This window comes from Anser cygnoides, chromosome 1 (genome assembly GCF_040182565.1).
Source record: "Anser cygnoides isolate HZ-2024a breed goose chromosome 1, Taihu_goose_T2T_genome, whole genome shotgun sequence".
NCBI classification, from domain to species: domain Eukaryota; kingdom Metazoa; phylum Chordata; class Aves; order Anseriformes; family Anatidae; genus Anser; species Anser cygnoides.
In genome coordinates, this window is record NC_089873.1 from 73468620 (window position 1) to 73489708 (window position 21089).

At 39.0% G+C, this 21089-nt stretch overlaps 1 protein-coding gene across 2 annotated transcripts in view; it reads left to right on the forward strand.

The window, feature by feature from the left end:
- The window catches only part of WNT7B (Wnt family member 7B), a 93751-nt gene extending 74424 nt beyond the window's left edge, over nt 1-19327 (forward strand). For both annotated transcript variants that reach the window (XM_013184563.3, XM_013184562.3), the window contains exons 3-4: nt 6510-6781; nt 18574-19327. In XM_013184563.3, coding sequence (XP_013040017.1) covers nt 6510-6781; nt 18574-19053 — 752 coding nt within the window. In that variant the 3' untranslated portion in view covers nt 19054-19327. The remainder of the gene's footprint in view (nt 1-6509; nt 6782-18573) is intronic.
- The last annotated feature ends 1762 nt before the right edge of the window (nt 19328-21089 follow it).

Genomic DNA, 21089 nt, shown 5'->3' on the forward strand with positions numbered 1-21089 from the left:
TTGTTTATTTGTTTGTTTTTTTTGACAACACACTACACAGTAATGATTCAGTCAGTACTTTGTCAGTGAGTGGAAGATGTATAAAAAAGCTGGTCCACTACTACCATGGCGAGTGTAAACTAAGGATAATGTTAAGAAGGTCAAGAACTTCTTGCATCAGCCTTCACTAAGAGAGTGAGTGGTGAGCAGATGGTTATAGAACTAACATCATCTACAGAGGAATATCATCTCATTAGCTTGGGAGAAGTATCTCTCCAGGTTGTGTGCATTCTAGTTAGCTGTCCCTCATATCAGAACATTTAATGAAACCATTTTAGGGCCATTAGTCCTGGCAGCCATTAGAGCTGAAAACTTGTGGAGAACTCCCATTAAGAAAAATTGATAAGACAAATGTATTGCCTTTGTCTAAAACTAACAGCAGAAGAATTATAGGAACAATCATCCTAACTTCAGTAAATTAAAAAAATAATGGGAACAAACACTCATTTGAGCTCATAACTGAAAACAAAGAGATGAGTAACAATAACAGTCAACAAAGGTCTGTTAAGAACAAATCATGTTAAATCAACCTAATTTCCTTATTTTGCCACCAAAGACCTCAGAGGCAGAGAAGAACAATTTCATACCATTTATTTAGGATTTAAATGAAGCTTTTAACACTGCTTTATATGACATTCTCATGAGAAAACTAAGGAAACTCCAACCAAATGGGTATATACTGTCAAGAAATTTATTTGGAGGATAGTTATCAAAATGGAAGGATGTAATAACTAACTTGACTTTGTGATCTATGCTGATTCTGGTACTGGTTAATCTTACACTCTTGATTTGACTGAAGGCATAAACTGAGCTCATTGAATTTACAAATGAAGTCAGGCTGGGGAGGACTGCAATGAAATTGGAGGAAGTTTCAGTCAAAATTGAAAATGATCATGGAAAAATTGACTGGAAAGGAAGAAAAAAGAAAAAAAAAAGAAAGAAAAAGGAGGTAAATCAGAAAGACAAAGATCTGTATGTGGTAATAATCAGCGTCACAAATGAAAGATGGGAAACATCTGTTGTGATAGCAGCAGCATAGAAGAAGACCACAAACTGATTAAGAGTCAAAAATGTCCTGCTGCTTTGAAAACACCATAATGGCATGAGTAAACAGGAGTGTAGCATGCAAGACATGTGAAGTGCTACTTCTGCTCTAACCCCAAGTGAGCAAGGCCTTAGCTGGAGCAGCCTGTCCCATCTCTGGCATGGAACTGCAAGACACAGGACAGCTAGTTGGGAGAGCCCAGGGAGAGCAACAGGAATGGTCAGAGCCCATGAAACTGCTCTACAAGGACTGACAGACCACATCTAGAAAGGGGGTGGAAGCCTTTAAACGTTTAAAGGCTGCTGCTAGAAGAAGGGAACAATCAGGTTCTTAATATCTGTACAGTAAGAAGTAGTAGGTTTGTATTCAGAAAGACAGTTTCAGGTTAATACTAGTAAAACATAAATAAAAACGTGGGTCCTGAAGCAATGGAATAGACTGTGGAATCTCCACCATGAAGAACTTTAAGAAAGAATATATAAAACTGTTTTGAAGGACACCTGCGTTATTAGCCTACGTTAGGGTCAAGGGACGGACTAGAAACCCCCCTGAGGATCCTGGCAGCCCTACTTTCTTATAGCTTTTCTTCTACTTGTGCAATCTGATTTCAGTGCTCTCTCACATGCCTCACTGTAAATTAGTAGTAAATTATAGTAAATTAGAAGGTTAGAGAAATTATTCCAACCCCTGCTTTTAGATTATAAATCAAGAAGTACAAAATTAGTTAACTGATAATGCAAATAGAGAAAGGATCTGCTCCAGACAGTGAGAAAACTCTCACTGACTTGTATTACCCTTGGATTGAACCCAAGGAGAAGAGCCTGTACTGTTTTCTTTGAGAACTGCTAATGAGTGTGTTGAATAAAATACAAAATTACAAAGGAACTAAACTTGTCTGCAAAAGACTTCAGCCAGCCCTACTTGGGGGGCTATTATCTGAGTTTCAGTTTACTCATCTAGATGTATCTCTTTTGTCCATAAAAAATGACTTAATGTGTCCTCAGCTTTCATTTGCAAAAGACTCGTCAAAAATAAGGCAAAAATAATCTAACTTCTGCTATAGTTCATTTTTCTTACCACCAACCTTTATTGAATTGTGCCATATAATTCAAGATCCGTTGTCTACAGATTGTAAGCATATAAGGAATTTGTTTTGTTTCATAGCAGTGTGTACATTTTTTCTATCATTGTTAATCCAAGATTTAGCAAAATACTGGTTAAACAGTGTATATTCCATAGTGTACTCTTTCAATTTAAATTAGAGTTCTACTAGCTGACATTTTATGACACTTTTATTCATTTAACTGCTGAGAAAATACATTTCTGAATGATGTGTGGAATAGTAATATTCTCATCTAGTTACTCTGAAAAACAGATGCCTTACTAATAACTATGAAACAGTCAAATCTGTAACCCTGCACTCACAGACGAATGATCAAAATATATATTTAGCATGCACGATTCTCAGCTGATTGTGGTTACATGCTGAAAATATGCTGCTGAATATATGCATATTAGAATGCCGTAAACTACAGCAGTTATGAAACTTGTAATAATTTCCACATCAGACCATACTAAGTTTAGTGCAGTTAGCAGTCTAAAAGTCAGTCAGAGATGACATCTAAATTAGGGCTAAAGTATAGGCTGTTCCAAGATTCCAACAACAGATAAATAGACTCCTCTCACCCTTTCTGCCAGAAATTGTTCACTGTAGGAAGCAATGATCCAATATCTGACTTTCTGAGCAGAAAATGTCTACATTACTGGGTAGTAGGCCACTTTTAAAATACAACCCACCGTGAGAAAACAAGTGAACTCAAGCAAATGGCAGCAACGCAGACTGGCAGACCACAGGCAAGACTTCTCTCATGGCCTAGCAGATTGCAAGTAGTGACTCTCAGCACCTTTACCAAAGACAATAGGCTACATTTCAGTCAGTACTGACTGCCATCTTCTATTGGAGTTACTAGATGAGACAATTTCTGTGTACCATTCTATGTCTGGGGAATTAAATCAGAACTGTCTTCTTTGACATGAAGGCAGGCATTTCTAATATGGAAATGTAGGGATCCAAGGTCTGCAATAAAAGCCAAAACAGTGTCTTTTCCACTAAAATCAAATCTTGACAGAATTATTCTTGTCTACATAAAAGAAAACTTTGAAAAGTTAAACAAGAAATTTTTGTTCTGAGACACAGGTAGTATGCACTTATACTGCCAAATAACTAGTTGACCAAGATATTCAACGAAAAACAAAACAAAACAAACAAAAAATTCTAGCTTCCAAGTTGAGTCATATCCCAAATCTTCTGATATTTGTTTTTCCTTTTAATGAACATTTTTGGAAAGATTTGTCTCTTTCTTTCATTGCAGAATAAGAATATTTTCGAAATCTCAAAAAAATGCATAAAATGAGATTATTGTTCTTCATGCAGGTATCACAGCAATCATTACTTAAATTGTTTTAGCTGCCTAACAAGGACTTGCTTAGGGCTGATTCAAATGATGACATGCTAATGGAAAGCTTTGTGTACAGCAGACATATTATTCAAGCACAGAGTTTCCTATCCCTCCTCCATCAGCATTTCCTGATAGACTCTCTTGATCCTAGGACTTTAGAGAATCGTTGAGGTAATGCTTACCCTGAAGCTCAAAGAAAGCTTTGGAACATTCTTTAGATAAAAAACTAAACTAAAATAAAATAAAATGCAAAAAATAAAAAATAAATTATTGGCAGGACACCTTAACTTGCAATCTGATTTTCAAGCCACCTATTATTTCTGATCCCTTCTTATTTTAGAGCTGCATTGAAACAGAAGAATAACATCTTCAGAGAGTCAATGTGATTTCCATTAAGAATTACTCCATGACTTGAGATAATTCCTTTACTGGTATAACTGTCAAGTGGGTGAAGGAAAGATATTTTCCTCTGTTCCCAAATGTAACCAGGGGTATAATGGGAACAAAGAGGAGAAAAAGGAATATAAAGACAGAATATTCTTTAGTTTTACAAAACTGATTAAGGGAAGTGATGTGTGAAAACTCATGAGCAAGGCATAGACAGTGCCATTACAAAATGTCACTTTCTACTCTGGATACATGTGGAATACATTGAATTGAAAAAATAAAACATCAGCAACCTCTTTCTAGCTAATCTGATAAATCTACTGAACTGTAGCTCACAGCTGTGGTATTCCCTGACAGGAATATGTTTCTGCTTGTTTACGAGCTTTTCTACATGTGTTTATTCTACTTACTCTCATCCTGGAGAGAAAGGAAAACTTATCTCTATATGTCATTTCTGTTGTATCTCATATTTCCAGTCTTTCAATTTAAGAATAAAGAATCCAAATTAAGAATAGATTTTTTTTTTTTTGAAAGGAGATGAAGAAGGAAATCCTGCAAGTCAACAGGTTATGTTTTAAAACACGTCTCAGTTTTGACTTCAGTTGGGGAGTGAAAGAGAGAGGAGTGAATATTGATATGCATTTTAGAGAACATACTAGGAATAGAAGTTCCCAAACTTTTTTTGGATTGCTATCAACCCTCAGAATTTCTTGTGGACCACCAGGCATTGTTATCATCAAACTTTTAATTAAAAACACTATTAAAAACAATGTTTAATATGGCTCTGCAGATTAGCTGTAAACCCTTTACTGTGGCCTCCTGGACCACCAATGTTCTGCGGACCATGGTTTGGGAACCACTGAACCAGACTACACACACCGCACACCCCAGCAAAACACTTGTGTGTCTGAAAGCAGAGTCAAGCCTTCTGTTGGGTGATATACTCAAATAGTCTACAAGTCAGTTTAACCTTCCTGGTACCTGAATAAAAACAGACCCTTTTATTTTTCTCTTACCTTATGTTACTTTTTTTATTGCTTTGGAGAAACAAGGAAATGGTGCCAAAAACTTGTTTATGATTGCTTCTTGTAGGATCTCTCTTGTATCCTGCAAAGGTGTAACTTTTCAGGAAGCTATATATGCAAATAAGACACATAAAATATAAAGAAACCCCACTGTGCACAGGTCATTCCAGAATAGTTATGATATCTGTGAATGCTAAAATAAAAAATTAAAAATAGACTCTAAGGGTTTTTTTATTTTTATTTATTTATTTTTTCTCCTCTGGAAATTTTGTTCTTTTTATTTTTTTTCTCCCCAAATCCATTAACCATGTTAAAGCTTTGTGTGTGGTCATTAAAGCACTTCAGCAACTTTCTGCAAATTCTTTACAGTTGTTCTTTGGCAGTAGTATTACAAGATTGTCGATTTATCACCAAATAAACACACAGAGGAAAATAATGATAGCACTGAGAGGGGAATTTGTAGGGAAATGTTGTAAATAAGAACAGCAAAATGAAAAGGGCCATAATCTACCCCTACACTAAGTCGGTAACAGAGTGTAGACTCACATGAGAGCAGGCAGAGGTTGTAACATCCCTTTCAATTGCCCTGCCTCTGTATCTCCTTGCTTATGTGCATCCCAAAAGCAACTCACCCTATCAATATCTAGTCAAGAAATGGCATTTATTTGTCCCTTATATACTCAATATCAATACCTATAACAAGGAGTGGGGAATGAGGAACATTGGCGAGTAGTGACATCATTAATAATAATAATATTAAAGCATAAAAACAAGGCTTTGCCTTCACAGCAGCATCTCACTTGTTCCAGAGAGGAAACAATGCTTCCCTAGCACTTCCATCACTCTGTACACTCACTAGACAAGATAAAGCAGAAATCAGGGTGGGAGTGGAAAAGCTCACAGCAAAACACACACATGAGAAAAGTCAGCAAAAGATGTCATCTCTACTTCACCTTGAAAGAAAACAAAACCTACCTAGCTCTTGTCCCTGTGGGCAACTCTTGCCATAGTTGACCATCAGCATCACTAATGGGCCCTACTGGTCCATAAAGGTGCAATAATAACCTCCCCCATTTGTGCCCAACCCTCTCGTGCACCCAAAAGGGTCTGGTATTTCTTAAGCTGTCTGTACACTTTTTCCAGGCAGTACCAACTGTTAGAGCAAACTACTGTTTTCCGGTGAGCATTGCCATCAGTGACTCACCTATTATTCATCCGAAATATATACAGTTCAGCTTGCAAACCTGATGAGACAATATAAAAACAAATCATATTGCCTCACCTCGCTACTGCCCAGACTCATTGCCAAATTCCCTTCTGGTGCAGGGGATTAGACGGGACTGTCATGCAGCTGGTGCTTACCTGGGGCAATAAGCCCCAGACGAACCAAACATTTAAAATACATATGTAATTCTGCCAGAATACGAAGCACACGCTAGAAGTAATGCCTGCCTCACATTCCTACCTGACACCATTGCTGTACATAATGTGTGTACTTTCTTTAGTAAGTGCTACCCTTCTGCAAATCCATCAGCTTTTGGCTTCTCTCCACAGGAAGCAGGGAAGCTGCGTTCACCTATGCCATTACTGCTGCCGGGGTTGCACACGCTGTTACGGCCGCCTGCAGCCAGGGCAACCTCAGCAATTGTGGCTGTGACCGAGAGAAACAGGGCTACTACAACCAGGAGGAGGGCTGGAAGTGGGGAGGCTGCTCTGCGGATATCAGATACGGCATTGAGTTCTCCCGGAGGTTTGTTGATGCCCGAGAAATCAAAAAGAATGCACGGAGGCTGATGAACTTGCACAACAATGAGGCTGGAAGAAAGGTATTTGAGCAAGCAAGAGGGATGGATGGGGAAGTGTGTGCACTGGAGGAAGGGGGGAGGCTGGCTTGGTCACAGGGGGCATTCCCCAAGAATGTACCCCTCTCTATGCTGTTATCCTGCACCCACACCGTTACCTGATAGTATTTAATGTTTATGGTTTGTTGCTGTTTCTTTTTATTCATAGCTGACTGTATATTACAGCCCCCATAGCTGCTCTTCACAATGTTTCTGCTCCCTAACCCACCTTTTGAGTCCCCCCAGTAAAAGAGGACTTTGCTAGAGCTGTTTGGGATAAAGCTAAATCTTTGCCTTTCATCTCCTTTTCAAAAATCTAGCAAGAGATGACAGGGCTTGTGATGGCACAGGACTGAGTTTCTGCATTTCTGAACTCCCACAGCACTTGCAGCTATTTATTCCATCCAAAACCAAAACAATTCTTAGACCGCAGCTCTAATGAAATACATACTTCACAGCAAATGCACAATTGTCTGTTCCTCACTAGCAGGCTACAGGCAGCTGCATCATAAGTGCCACTTTGGAAGAAGAAACAGCTTCATGTCTACAGCCACGATTGAGCTGCTTGCAATCAAAACAATAAATGTCCTGGAGCTACACTGATTTATGTCCATTGAATAACAATCCTCACAGATCTCAAAGATCACCCTGCAAAAAGTTAAATAAATATTTGTACATAACACACACCAACCAGAGATTTTACTGTATCTTTCAAGGTGTTTTCATCCAGGTTAAAAAATGCTGTTTCTACCCTCCAGTGTGAATATATTTTGTTGTAGGTGACATCAATATTCTGCTCCTCCCACCTAGCCCCAAAAGTTAGACTCAAATTTTCTTCTCCAAACCAACATGAGCTTTTATTCTACACCAAGTACTAGCAATCCATGTGGCTGGATTGGTGGTGGCAGAAGCAATGCACTTTTCTTGCTGTCCCTATTCTGGAGAATTCTTCTTAATGCTCAGAGCATGCAACAAAATCTCCAGGGAAGAGCAGTCAGTTGTGCACTGAAATGGAAGGTGTCATGTGGGCAGTTGTTCACTGGGATGAAAGTGTTGCATAAATTCCAAGTGATGAAAGAGATCAGTCATGGGGCATAATTGCAAGCGTAGAGGCAGGATTGATACTCAATTGATGCTTGATACTGAGGTCTCCAGAGCCTGACAGAGAACATCCTTAATAGTAGCACTATCTTTTCCTGAAAACTTGTTCTGCCAAGGTGGGTAAGAGCACCCCATACTGCTATACAGCATCATGGAGGACTGGTTCCAGGCTTGACTGTTCTCTTAGCCAAGGTGTTTCACTTTGGTGTCATGCATTGCATTTGGATGCAAAAGAAGCTGAAAGCCACACGCTGAACATGTAACAGAGTATTTGCTACTACTAGATGCAATATGGTCCCCGCTTAAACTGGCAACCCTCTGTGGTGGGCACTGTGCCACCCCTACAGAGATGCAGATGTATGTCCTGTTTTGAACGTGTTACAGCCTACATGTGAAAATGTGACAAAAGAGCAAAAGTGGATGCATAGATTGAGAACAGTGATGTCCCTTGCCCAGTCACAGAAGGCAGCTCAGCATCTGAGCTAGGCACTGAGCCCAGGTCCCCGGGTTCTAAATATAGTTCAGTAACCACTAGACCACATTGCTGATTCTTATTAAGCAAATTGCATTTTTACTGTTCATCAGTATTTCATAAGCAGGAGGACATTAGCAAATCAAAGAAGCATGTGCTTTTACAAATATTACGGGTAGCAGCATTCATGCAATTGCATTTCTTTCAACTTTTCTAAAAACTTTGTTTTCTGCAAATGTTCTTGCAAAAACAAATGGTAATGCTCACTTGTTGTGTTTTTGAGATAGGAATAAAAAGGCTTGCAAATACTGACCACATTCTTTCCCCCCCAGAATATACTTTCTTCATAAATAGTGTTTTGGAATTAACCCATTTTGTTGTTGGTGGTATTTTTCAGTAGTCATTTATAGCTATATATTTTCATTGTAATCTTTAATGCATCATATAATTTTGAACAGCTAAGGATGCCTGAAAGAATTTGATGCAGCTTTTTGCTTTTTTTTTTAAGTACAATCCATCAAATCCTGAGGAATGTGCTCATATAAAAGATGGTTTGGGGTCCATGCTTAGAAATAATGTTGGTGTTATGACATACATTCCCATGAAATGAATATGCAAAGTTTTACAGTATATAATAGTGATTTTGGTTCATCTGAGATCATCTGCTATTTGTACAAATTAGATATTCTGAACTTGAGGACTGACTGAAACTTAGGGCTAGAACAAAACTCTGGAAACCAGGATAGGTTTTCTTTGTTTTCTGAGCTGGACCTTTAAGAAAGCAGCCACAGAGTTTTGTGCAATTTCAGCCTGAAATCAGAAGTCCCTTCTGAGAATCCAGACAAGCTTGAAATTGTTCCTACATTTCCTAGCAATGTGGCAGTTTTGGATATTCTGGGTAAACTTAGATTGGATTGTGAGCCAGAAACAAAATCCCAAAACAGGAAATTTTGCTTACATGTGGATGTTATTCTGACGTGCTCCATGTGTTCCTTATTCAAAGTCAAGTCAGAAACATTGCATTTATGGCTGGACACTTGCTGAAGTACCACACTGGATCTCCATCTTTCTTCTTTCCCCTTCCAAAATTTCCCCCCAAAACTGGGAAAAGCTCATACCTCTCTGCTTGCTCTGTCAGTACCATTCTGCTGATCTGAATGCAGCTTGTCTTAAAATTTGTAAACAGTTTGGAATCAAGCTTTGGATTCCTGTCCAAGATTACTAAAGGACCAAAGATGTTTACATCTGTAACATTAAGGCTCTTAAGTCTCACAGTTCTTAGTCAGTTCATACTGTATTGGCTTTTTGAGTTGCATAAGACTGACAATATTTAGGCAATAAATTTGCTATCTTCATTTTAGTCTTGTGTTTAAATCCCAGAGCCTCCTAATACAGAAAAATCAGGAAAAAATGTTGCAAAGAGATCCCAACCCCACCTACAATTATTCCCAGGTTGCTCCAAAATCAGTGGAAGGCCCTTGACCCCAGTAGACCTCTACTAAGTGCCCAGAAAATCATTTCTATAAGCATTATTCAGGAGGCTAATCAGCAGTTTTGCCCACAGAGCAATTATTTGAATGCCCCCTTATATCCCTGTATGGGATTTTTCATGGACCGAGGCAGGATTTTTGCCTATTTCCAGTCTCTCCCAGCACTTGTCCCAGAGTTGTCACATCTCCCCTCAGACATGCCTGGTGGTTAGAGACATTTGTAGCTATAGCAGTGACAGTAATGTTTTGCTCTCATAGGGATGTTCTCAAAAGCTGGCCTGCTGGCATTTTGTTCTTGTTAAAAACAGAGTACCGAGGAATTTTTCTTTGAGGAAAAGACAGCATGCTGCATAAATAACTGCATGAACTTTGCAAGCAGATGAGGGGGAAAATAGTTCTGGGGGGCTCGTTAATGTGACTTTGCAGCTGAGATGCTCAGGACAACACTCAGAAACAGTACCACCGTGAAAATGCAGATATTTAGGATTTTCAGGGAATTTTTGGTGACTGTGGAAAGAATGAATCTCCTAATTGCTCCACTAATTGCATCTCCTTATTTCTCTGCATTGCATTTCTGAAAATTGTTTCAGCTAATGGCAAGCTTGTGAAGTTTCTAATACATTTGCAATAAATAGCACCAGTGACAAAATCATAAACTTGCCATTGGCACCATTTGGAAGAAATAAATGCTTAGAGATTCCTGATGACATGAGATGCTACTGATGGAAGATTTTTGCTTTGCAGAAAAATAGTGCCACGCAGTGTAAAAGAACAAAGCAGCTAACTTCACCATCATTATTTAAAGGGCTGCTATGACTCAGAATGGAAAGTACAAGTGTGGTAAATGAAAACAACCCCCCAAAGGAAGCCTAGCATAAGCCTAATGCAAACATTACTGTGAAAAGAGTAAAGAATGGTTTGTTGTAAATCTGAACGATTACAGAGAGATCTGTGGGCAAAACTTTGATAGAGTAATGAAAAATTAAATAGCAACAAAACCAAGTAAGCTTTAATGCTGTTTTATGAGACAGCTTTCTACCGTGTATTTTTAGAAACAAGTGTCTTTACTCTGAGATAAATGAACTTAGAAAGAGTAACATCTGGGAACACATGACATTAATCTTAACTTTTTGTAGAAAGGTTCAAAACAATGACTAGCACTCATGGTGAATCTCGATAAAAATGTGTTTATTTGTTTGTTTGTTTTTAAGGGGGGGGGCGGGGAGAGAGAGCTAAAAGAACAAGTTGACAAATTGGTAGCAGATCACAGTTTTTACCAAATAGAAGACATGAAATATTTCTAACAGTTTATGAATCAATTAAGCTCTTATAACAGACAATGTCTGTGGTTACACGGAGAAAAAGATGGCCTATTTCTTTCCCTTCCATGGACACACCCATAACACTGACTGCCAGAAACTCAGCCTGGTACCATCCCAATATTTATTCCTTTGCAATGTCAATGGGTTTTGCTTGTTGTTTTTCTGGAATGCCTGGAAGATGACATCTTATTTTACATTTGAAACAATAAGAGAGTGGGGACAAAAAAAAAAAATCAGACTCTCTTTAAAAGAGATTATTCAATTACGTGGGACAACATTTCCATCTAAGCCATGACTAGTTCTCACAGTTCCTGGTGCCACAGAACTGTGGTACTGGGAAGGGTTTTCTGCTGACATGCTTTAGCAGTAGAACAGCAAATGAGGTGATTTGTTGGTCACCATTATGTATATACATATATATACATATACATATATACAGATATGTAGAGTGTGTGTGTGCACGTCATTGTATATATTTATATATAAATCTATATGTGCTGTTTGTGCATAAAATATATGAGAAAGTGTTAGCTCAGTTCACCCCACCTGAAATATTTAAATTAATAAGCTCACTTTTGCAAGATGCTCCATACGCCTTAATATATTGCAAACTGCCTTCACAGTTACCTAGCAGGACATAAAGTTTAGAAACAGTCCTCAGACTCTGGATGACATGCTCTGAAGTTGCAATGGAGCCTGAATCCCAGTTTCAAAATTGAAAGCCAACTAATTTTCTTCTCTTGTAAGCCTAGAATATTCTTCAAAATGTGACTCTGTTTCCTAAGTCATTTCAGTGATTTAAAGAATGTGACTTTCCAGGTTTTACAGCCCTGATCCCTTTATTTGCTGAACATTTTTTTCTCTAAAAGAGACACACTATTTCACTGCAATTCCATTGTAAGAATATTCATGAAAGAAAAGCTTTTGATATTTGTGCTTGACGGCATACTTTCCACTTTTCCACTTAAACTGATTTGCAGACAGTTATAAATCCAACTTCAAAAAGTTTGGTGTTACAGCTTGGGTGGGTTAGATGGATAACTAATGCTTATCCATATGTCCTGAGTATGCAAGCTTTGGCTCAAAATCTCATGAGGATAGTTCTCCCGCTTCCAGTTGGGCTGGATTTACTAGCCTATTTTTTTCTTCCAGAAACACACCCTTAACATCGACTGCCAGAAGCTACATCTGGTACTATCCTACGTTTTGAAAATTTGCTTTAAAATTAGAGGAAGGAAATCGCAAAATATTTTAGAACTTGTTAAACAGTTTTATTCTAGAAATGGACTTGCCAGTGCAACCTATGCGGTGTATACAAGATGTACATATCATTCATCTAGTAAAATATTACTTCACACCCCCTAAACCTGACATCTCTATATTGTCTGACATGGTAAAAATGACAATGAAGTACTTTCATCTCTTTAAGATGATATTAAAAAATTTATCTGCAAGCTTCACAGCAATTTCCATAGAAAAAAAAATGAAATAATGTATTTGCACTTGTTTTGGGGATGCTTTAAGGGGTGCATCTGGAGATTTTCGCTTTTTTCAACATTTCACTGTGAAAATACATTTCAGAAATTTTAACTGGTTGCAGCAGTTTGCTGCCCAAACTTAGAAGCTATTTTCTATTCTTCTAGAAGGACAGGAAGAGGCCCAGATGTGTCTATAACACATCCTCATAATAGTCTCTATAGCCCATCCTTATAACAGTAGGGACTTCCATCTGATGGGCAGGAGGTCTCAAATTCCCAGGCTTGTATTCCTGCTAGCCAGGAGGAGAACATGGGTAAAGAAAGCAACAACCTTCTTCCATTTTTTTAAAGCATTCAGTGGGATTGGAGGCAGGTGAAGGGCAGAAGGAGGTGAATTAATGTCCCTGGTCCTGCTGAGCTGTGGCCAGTGCCAGGGAAAAGCCATCTCATGTTGCAGCTGGACACTGATCCACTGCCAAACAGAGGGTCCCTGCTCCCTCAAACTAAACAATAAAAAAAATAGGGATGCAATAAAAGAGGGAGTAAACACAATAAGTCAACTCCTCACCTTCCCTCCTAGAGTAGAAATACTGGTTTGATGCTTGATGGAGTAGCCTCAAGCAGGAGCACAAAGTAAAATACGCAGCTGAATCACTAGTATTGCTCTCTTGCTGGCTCCAGTATGCCTTCTCTTCATAGGGCTGGACACAATCTGATGAAATATGACATAAACCGCTCTATTTTTGGCTTTCTGGATTGCTGTTAATGAAGAATATTTCGAGGACATTTGTATTAGAGTAGTATTACATCCTATTAATATTAGAACCCCTGGCTGTCAGAGTGTTTTTTTTGTTTGTTTGTTTGTTTTTAAAAAAAAGGAAAGGAAAGGAAAGGAAAGGAAAGGAAAGGAAAGGAAAGGAAAGGAAAGGAAAGGAAAGGAAAGGAAAGGAAAGGAAAGGAAAGGAAAGGAAAGGAAAGGAAAGGAAAGGAAAGGAAAGGAAAGGAAAGGAAAGGAAAGGAAAGGAAAGGAAAGGAAAGGAAAGGAAAGGAAAGGAAAGGAAAGGAAAGGAAAGGAAAGGAAAGGAAAGGAAAGGAAAGGAAAGGAAAGGAAAGGAAAGGAAAGGAAAGGAAAGGAAAGGAAAGGAAAGGAAAGGAAAGGAAAGGAAAGGAAAGGAAAGGAAAGGAAAGGAAAGGAAAGGAAAGGAAAGGAAAGGAAAGGAAAGGAAAGGAAAGGAAAGGAAAGGAAAGGAAAGGAAAGGAAAGGAAAGGAAAGGAAAGGAAAGGAAAGGAAAGGAAAGGAAAGGAAAGGAAAGGAAAGGAAAGGAAAGGAAAGGAAAGGAAAGGAAAGGAAAGGAAAGGAACCCCAAACCCAACTTTGTTTCCCAGATGGGTCCATGAGGTCAACATTTTGCCAGCAGTGCTGGACACCAGACTGCACTGGGACTAAAATTTGCTGGGACCCAGCCATAAGCTCTCATGGCTGCAGCCGCTCAAGTATGCAAGGGGATGGTGACATCTCATGACCACAATCTGACTCTTTGGGTACTGGTATTACCCAAGGCAAAAGCTGATCACTTGCATATTTGATGGGGGAAAACTTTTAAAGTCTTCAATTTCTTTTTGATACTGCAGTCAAAAACTAATATGGATTTTGTTACATTCAACATCTGGTCCAAAAATGTGCATTTCCACTAAGGAAAACACAAACCAGAAAAGGCAAGCCAAAACAAACACACACAAAACATTACTATTGTTTTTACATATTTTATCCAGATAGGATTTTTAATATGTACAGAAACTGTATCTGATATTATGCAGTTGGGTCTAGATATGGAACTTGAAAAAATGAGTTTCTTTTCATGCATATCATTTTGTTTTATTTCAGTCTTTGCTAGGTTTTTCTACTTTATTGGCAGCACACAACCCTCAAATTGTATTTTCAGTATATGATTTATGTAGGTATAAAAATATGTGGAATAAGAAAGCTTTAATGTTATATTTCACAATTCATTTAACAAAGTAGCAGCAGTTAGAAAATTTTACTTGGCAAGATCCTACTGGGGTGGGAGTGGGCCTGCATGTGGAAAATGGACCTAAAGAATGTTCCTACTATTAGTCTGAGGCAGCACGGTCCAACGATGGGAATTTGCTTTGGGAAGTAGATCTTGCTGTAAACTATTCGAGATTAGATATGAGGCGCTGACATATGACAAATGAAACTGCTGAACGACTAGGTCATACAAGCTAACGATTTTCAGTCTTTAATCAGGCACCTACCTTGGCATAATGTATCAGATTTCAGTAAATAAGTACCTTTAGGGCTCAGGGTCGAAGCTCTGATGGGAATTTTGCTGAAGAAAAATAAGTTGGAGGGACATTTAGGAAGAAAATGCTAGTCACTCTTTGTTCACAGTACTGCGTGGGGAGGGCCAAACACTACCATTTTTGCCAGGCCCAGTAGCACCTTGCAAGTGGGAAGCTGCTTGAGATACCAAGCAGAAAGGTGCGGCTATCCATGTAAATGGCAAGCTGCAAAGCAGCGGCAGGGCCTGCTCCGGGATCTCCACACTGCGCCTCGTGGGGCTTCACAACCACACCTCTGGAAAAGCCTGACTGTGCTGGCTTGCTAACAAAGAGGAATGCTCAGCAGCATCTGTGTAGAAACAGGAAAAAATATAAAAAAATCTTACTTTGAATCTGCTTAGTTTGGGCCTTGTATTCCCTGACCTCCAAGTTTTTGGGCACAGTTTTATACCCACAGCTGACTGTGGGCACGCAAATTATAGCATTCAGGAATTTAACTACCTGATGATTGGGCCTGCACTCGGTGTTGTAACCCCAAGCATTCCACATTCATGAGAGAAGTCTCCAAAAAAATAAAAAATAAAAACCTGTAAGATTGGCTTCAGGATCATGAATTAATACATTTTGAAACTTATGCTTTTTTGCGTGGCTTGCATTTTCAAGATCTTTCACAAATTTAAACGTCAGGAATATCTGAAAAAAATACAATGCTGGAATCTGATTTCTGTTCACCAAAATGACTCATGGAACTGCACCTTCAGAAAGACAAAAAAGAAAAAAAAAGCAAAACAGGATAAAGTTGCTGCAGATGGTACTACAAAGTGTGTCAGGCAGTGCTGTATATAAAAACCAGTGTCTCAACCAAATACAAACAGATAAAGATATATACACATGCACATATAAATATAAATATACATATATGAAGATATCACCAAGGACACCTGAGTGGGTAATATCTTGTTTTTCAAGAACAATGACACTCTCTGTTGTAGGAGGTAAGCATGTCAACAAGAGAGACCAAGGCTCCTCAAAACAGTGCCCAGAGCGTTAAGTCCACAGACAACCAGGAGCCTCACAAGCTTCACCTCCTCCCACTCTCTGGGCCAATTACTGACTTGCCTTTCCAAACTAAAAATCAGACATCACACACACTCACAGAACCTGGTAAAACATATACTAAACCACAAACCTCTGCCCTTCACCAAGAACTGTTACATAGGGAGAAGAGGAACACAAATCAGGCATGGTGGATCAGTCCCATTGCTAATGCTTTCCTGAAGTCCTTACATCCTGTAGTGCTCTGAGAAGTTGCTGTAGAGAAGGTTACCTTCATCCAGCTTCTGTTACGAATTTTGCTGCAGTGCTTGTGTCTGCAACTGTATGGTGACCACCAGTCAAAAGAGAGAGCTGTGGAAATAGGCTGGTTTAAAACAAAGTATTTCAGCAATGTCAGTGAAACAAGCAATTAAAAAAAAAGTATATATATACATCATGCACATCTAAATACCAACAGATTATTTCAACACAAATTTGTGGAACAGGATTGTTTTTTTTTTTTTTAATTTATTTTTAGGGGGGTGAAGAAGGAAGGTCTTTGAAAAAAAATCACATTCTTCTACAGATGAGTAGAAGAGTACTCTACTGACAAAGTAGAGTCAGAGGAGTCCTGACAGACCCTATAGTATTTCATAAGGCATCCCTCTACTTGCAGCTACTGTAACGTTGCTGCCATTGCAGAAGGTGGCACTCTTTTTGACTTTTTTTTTTTTTTTTTTTTTAACTGTGGGGAAAGACAGGTGGGTGATACAGTTCATTAGAGAGCAGTGGCTGTTCCAGTGTCCATAGAAAGCAGCTCATCCTAGCCTTGCTGATTTTACTTTTAGAGTATTGCAATTGCAGGAGCTTCTTCCCTAACACAATAACGCTTGCTGCAAGCCACCTTTTCTGCCTCTGAGCACTGAAAGGCAAACTGGACATTGACATAGGAAAAGCCTGTGGTTCCGGAAAGTCTAAGGTATTTTTGACTAGGATGCTCAGCTGTCTTGTACTTGCTACTGTATATTGGCAAGTCAGAATCAAAACCAAATATTCTCTTTAATATTGAAACCCCAAAAATTTGGGGAGAAAAAAAAAAACAAAAAACAAAAAACAAAAAAAAACCACATACAATTTAACTGAAACTCGAACAACTCAGGAGGGTGCCCTCTATTTGCAGGGATAACCAGATCTGTACAGCTTTTATTTTAAGGCCAGTTTCTTAAGCAGTAAGCATTTTTTACTTCCCTTCTACTTCATTATGCCATTGTACTCAGATTTCATCCCTTTTATCCTTTGCCCACTTCAGTCATGTTCTGGGATATGCAATGAAACCACTATTGGAGATGGTCCGCAGCATCAATAATGCTTCAAGACAAGCCTGGTAGCTCATATTTCTTTGTTAGCATCCCATTGTGAAAGAGAAAGATCAGTTTGCTTTGTTCTAAGGCCTTGATTTTCATAAGCTAATGATGACTGTGGGTGCAGTTGTGGCCAGGCTTAAGTGGCAGCGCAAGGGCAGAAAAACAGAGAGGCACTTCCCTGAGGCCAGTCTCCCCTCCCCGTGTACACAAAAGGCAGGAGGGCATCTCCCTGCCTTTCCCAGGGCTGTGTCAGTGCCCAGGGAAGGAGGGATGAGCCAGCTATGGTGCGTCTGAACCACAGGTGAGGCTAAAGATGAGGAGTGGAGCATGAGCATGAATGTCTGCTAGCGTTGGGATTCCTCTTAGGGTCCACCTGATGCTGGGTTAGCCTCCTCCAGAGGCTGGTGGCAAGACCATCACCAATCCCTGAATGCACATCCATGATGGGAGGGAGGCATCCTTAGGTATTACACAGCCATAGCAATAATAAATAATCCCATTTCTCTTTAGCTCACAGCTTAGCAGAGCCCTTTGGTGGTTTTTATTTTCTCTAATGCTGCACAACGATTGCCCCAGGGTGAAAAATATACTTATGGGTGAACATTTGCATGATATGGGGCTAGGTGCAAGAAGTGCTGCTTTTAAGGGTGATGATGTGCTCTGTGGGTTAAATAGTTAATATGAATGCTTCTATTACCACTGCCAGTGTAGGCAAAATTTTGATTATGCAGTGAATACACACCCACAAAGTATAGTTCTGTGAATTTTAAAGCTGTTCAAAATTTTTAAATATTTTTTAAACGTTGCTTAAAGCAATTAAGGTTAAATATTCTGAATCTTAAAACACTTTTAAAAAAATTTTTTCTTTTCTTCTGCTTTCAAAATTAAGATGATATGATTTTATTTTTTTTAAGTCATTGTAGTCTTATTTTGTCTCTAAAGACATCTCCTGAAATTTCATTAAATATTTTCCAATATTTGGAAATAGAATGAAAATATTTTGTAATGAAATGGCAAACCACTGTATTTCTCATCATGTAAAACAAAGTGTGTTACAAGCATTCTGCTGGGAGGCAAGAAGATTCATAGGCATGCATTTGAAAAATTTCAGCCAGCATTAATGAATATTAATATAAACTAGACAGACAGATTTAGGTAAGCTTGCAATGTCATTTTCCTCAGTAACAATATGTAAATGTTTATATACATAGGTGCTTGAAGAGAGAATGAAATTGGAGTGCAAGTGTCATGGAGTTTCAGGTTCCTGCACAACCAAGACCTGCTGGACCACACTTCCTAAATTCAGAGAGATTGGATATATTTTGAAAGAGAAATACAATGCTGCAGTGCAAGTGGAGGTGGTACGAGCCAGTAGACTAAGACAGCCAACTTTCCTGAAGATTAAGCAGATCAAGAGTTACCAGAAACCAATGGAAACAGATTTAGTGTATATCGAAAAGTCACCCAACTACTGTGAGGAAGATGCTTCCACGGGGAGCGTTGGTACCCAGGGACGACTCTGTAACCGAACCTCTCCCAACGCAGATGGGTGTGACATGATGTGCTGCGGAAGAGGTTACAACACACACCAGTACACCAAGGTGTGGCAGTGTAATTGCAAATTCCACTGGTGCTGCTTTGTGAAGTGCAACACATGTAGCGAGCGGACAGAGGTGTTCACCTGCAAATAACGGCATCATGCACAAATGAACAGAGCAAATCGCCACAAGTGAAGACAGTGGAGTACAACGAATGACGACAGCATCATTTTGCACATCTAATCTTCTTTGGGAAAAAAATAAACCAACACAACAACCAATCTCTCCCCACTACTTACACCTCTACGGATGGTGCATTTCGGCTGGCTGTTGTGACTGCTTTGGAAACAAGGGCAACAGGATTAAGGTGATGTTGACAACTACATGACAACCGTTTCTCTCTCTCTCTTTTTTTTTTTTTTTTAAACTACAATCTGGGTGTTGTAGAGTTCTCCTAGTAAGTGTTTTAAGTTATACATATCAGAGAAGCTGATTGCATTACAGCTCCCATGAAATTTTAAAGAAAAAGACATATTCTCATATTTTATGACAACAAAAGCACAAAGCCCTGTGCAAATAAAGACTTTTTTTTAGGAAATGAAATCTCCACTGACTACAACAAAGCAGTCTTGCTGCAAAAAACTAAATTGCTATGAAAGCTGGTAGAGAGAAAACTACAACTGGTAGGGAGACAAAATCTGTGGCGGAAGTACTCCACTATCAGCTTGAAAAAATAAAGTTCACAAAATTACATCAGCTGCCAGTGACACTGGAACTCTTTGAATGAACATTAAAAATAATTATTTATGTTTTTAATAGTATCAAAAAATTCTAAGCACTAACGGGTAGCTATGTCTTAATTCTGTACTAAATGTAAACTGATTGGAACTCTGACTTTATGATTTTTGTATTTGGTTCTCCCTAAGTTCTTCAATGCTACTGATCTGTTGTCACTCCACTAGTAGAGAGTTCGATTACTATAGGCCTTAAGCAATGACCAGAACTGAACAAAAAGATCATGTGAAGCTGTGGTTACAAATGCTTAATGAAGACTTTCCCCACTTGCCTCCTGAATAAGAATGACTCTTCTAGATTCAGGCTTCAGGTGTGGATCACCTACCCTCAGCTCCTTGTAGGGAGTTTCAGGACACAAAGTCATGCTCTGACAAACATTAAAGATTTGCTTTGCAGTCAAATGCACTGGCAGGATCTTCCAAGCGTGACACTGCTTTTAATGGTTAAAACATAATATTATCAATAGTTTTTGAAAAAAATATGCTCAGCATGAGCTGAGAAGTTAATAAAAATATGGTAGCTGAACACTAGGTTGCTGCAACCTGTGAGCTGCGGTGGCTTCATGAGCATAAGAAAGCCAAAATTTGGGTTAGTCTTTGTCATCATTATTCTAAGGTTGGCAATAACATAAACCCAGTAAATGCATGAATGTTAAGAAAGAAGTGGACTTTTTACACCACCATTCAATTCTAATTTACACACTTTTTCCCTATGAGAGATTTTTTAAAAAATCCTCAGACGTTTTACTACTGTAGAATCTAGCGGTTTAAACCCCAAGTGCCAGATACTCCCAGGTAATACAGCACATTTAATTACGTTAATTTGCTTGCATCAGGGATACTTAGCTGAATTTCAGAAAAGTTGGATTAAAAATTTCCTGATGTCTGTGTATCTGCATTTCTAGCTTTCGTTTCATCCTGTTACCTTTTGTGAGGGGCTGCACAGCCATGAGGCCTCCTCACCCAACACGGGAGCATGTGCTACACCACATTATGCTCTTGGGGCAAGGGGCCTGTGGAGCTGCCATGCCGCCAGCTCCCATGCTGAGTATGTGGATGATCCAGGATTACCTCCCAAATTTGTGGGCCTGTGTTATCCAAAGTAACCAGCCACCTGGGCACCTTGGTTTGAATACTCGTGAGGTCCTGCCTTTCTGACCACAAGCCTTTCTTACACTCTGAAAATCATACCCTTTTGATGGGTATTCCAAGGATCAACCCAAACTCAAATCACTCATGCTTTTTTGTTGTTGCTGCTGGTTTCTAAGTGCCAACTAGAGGTTCAAACTCAGCCTTCGCATAAATGAGTGCAACCCCACGGAAGTAAGCAGGAGCCCCCAAAATGCTAGAGTCAATTGATATAATTTAAAGTTCCCTAGATTTATGGGTATTGTT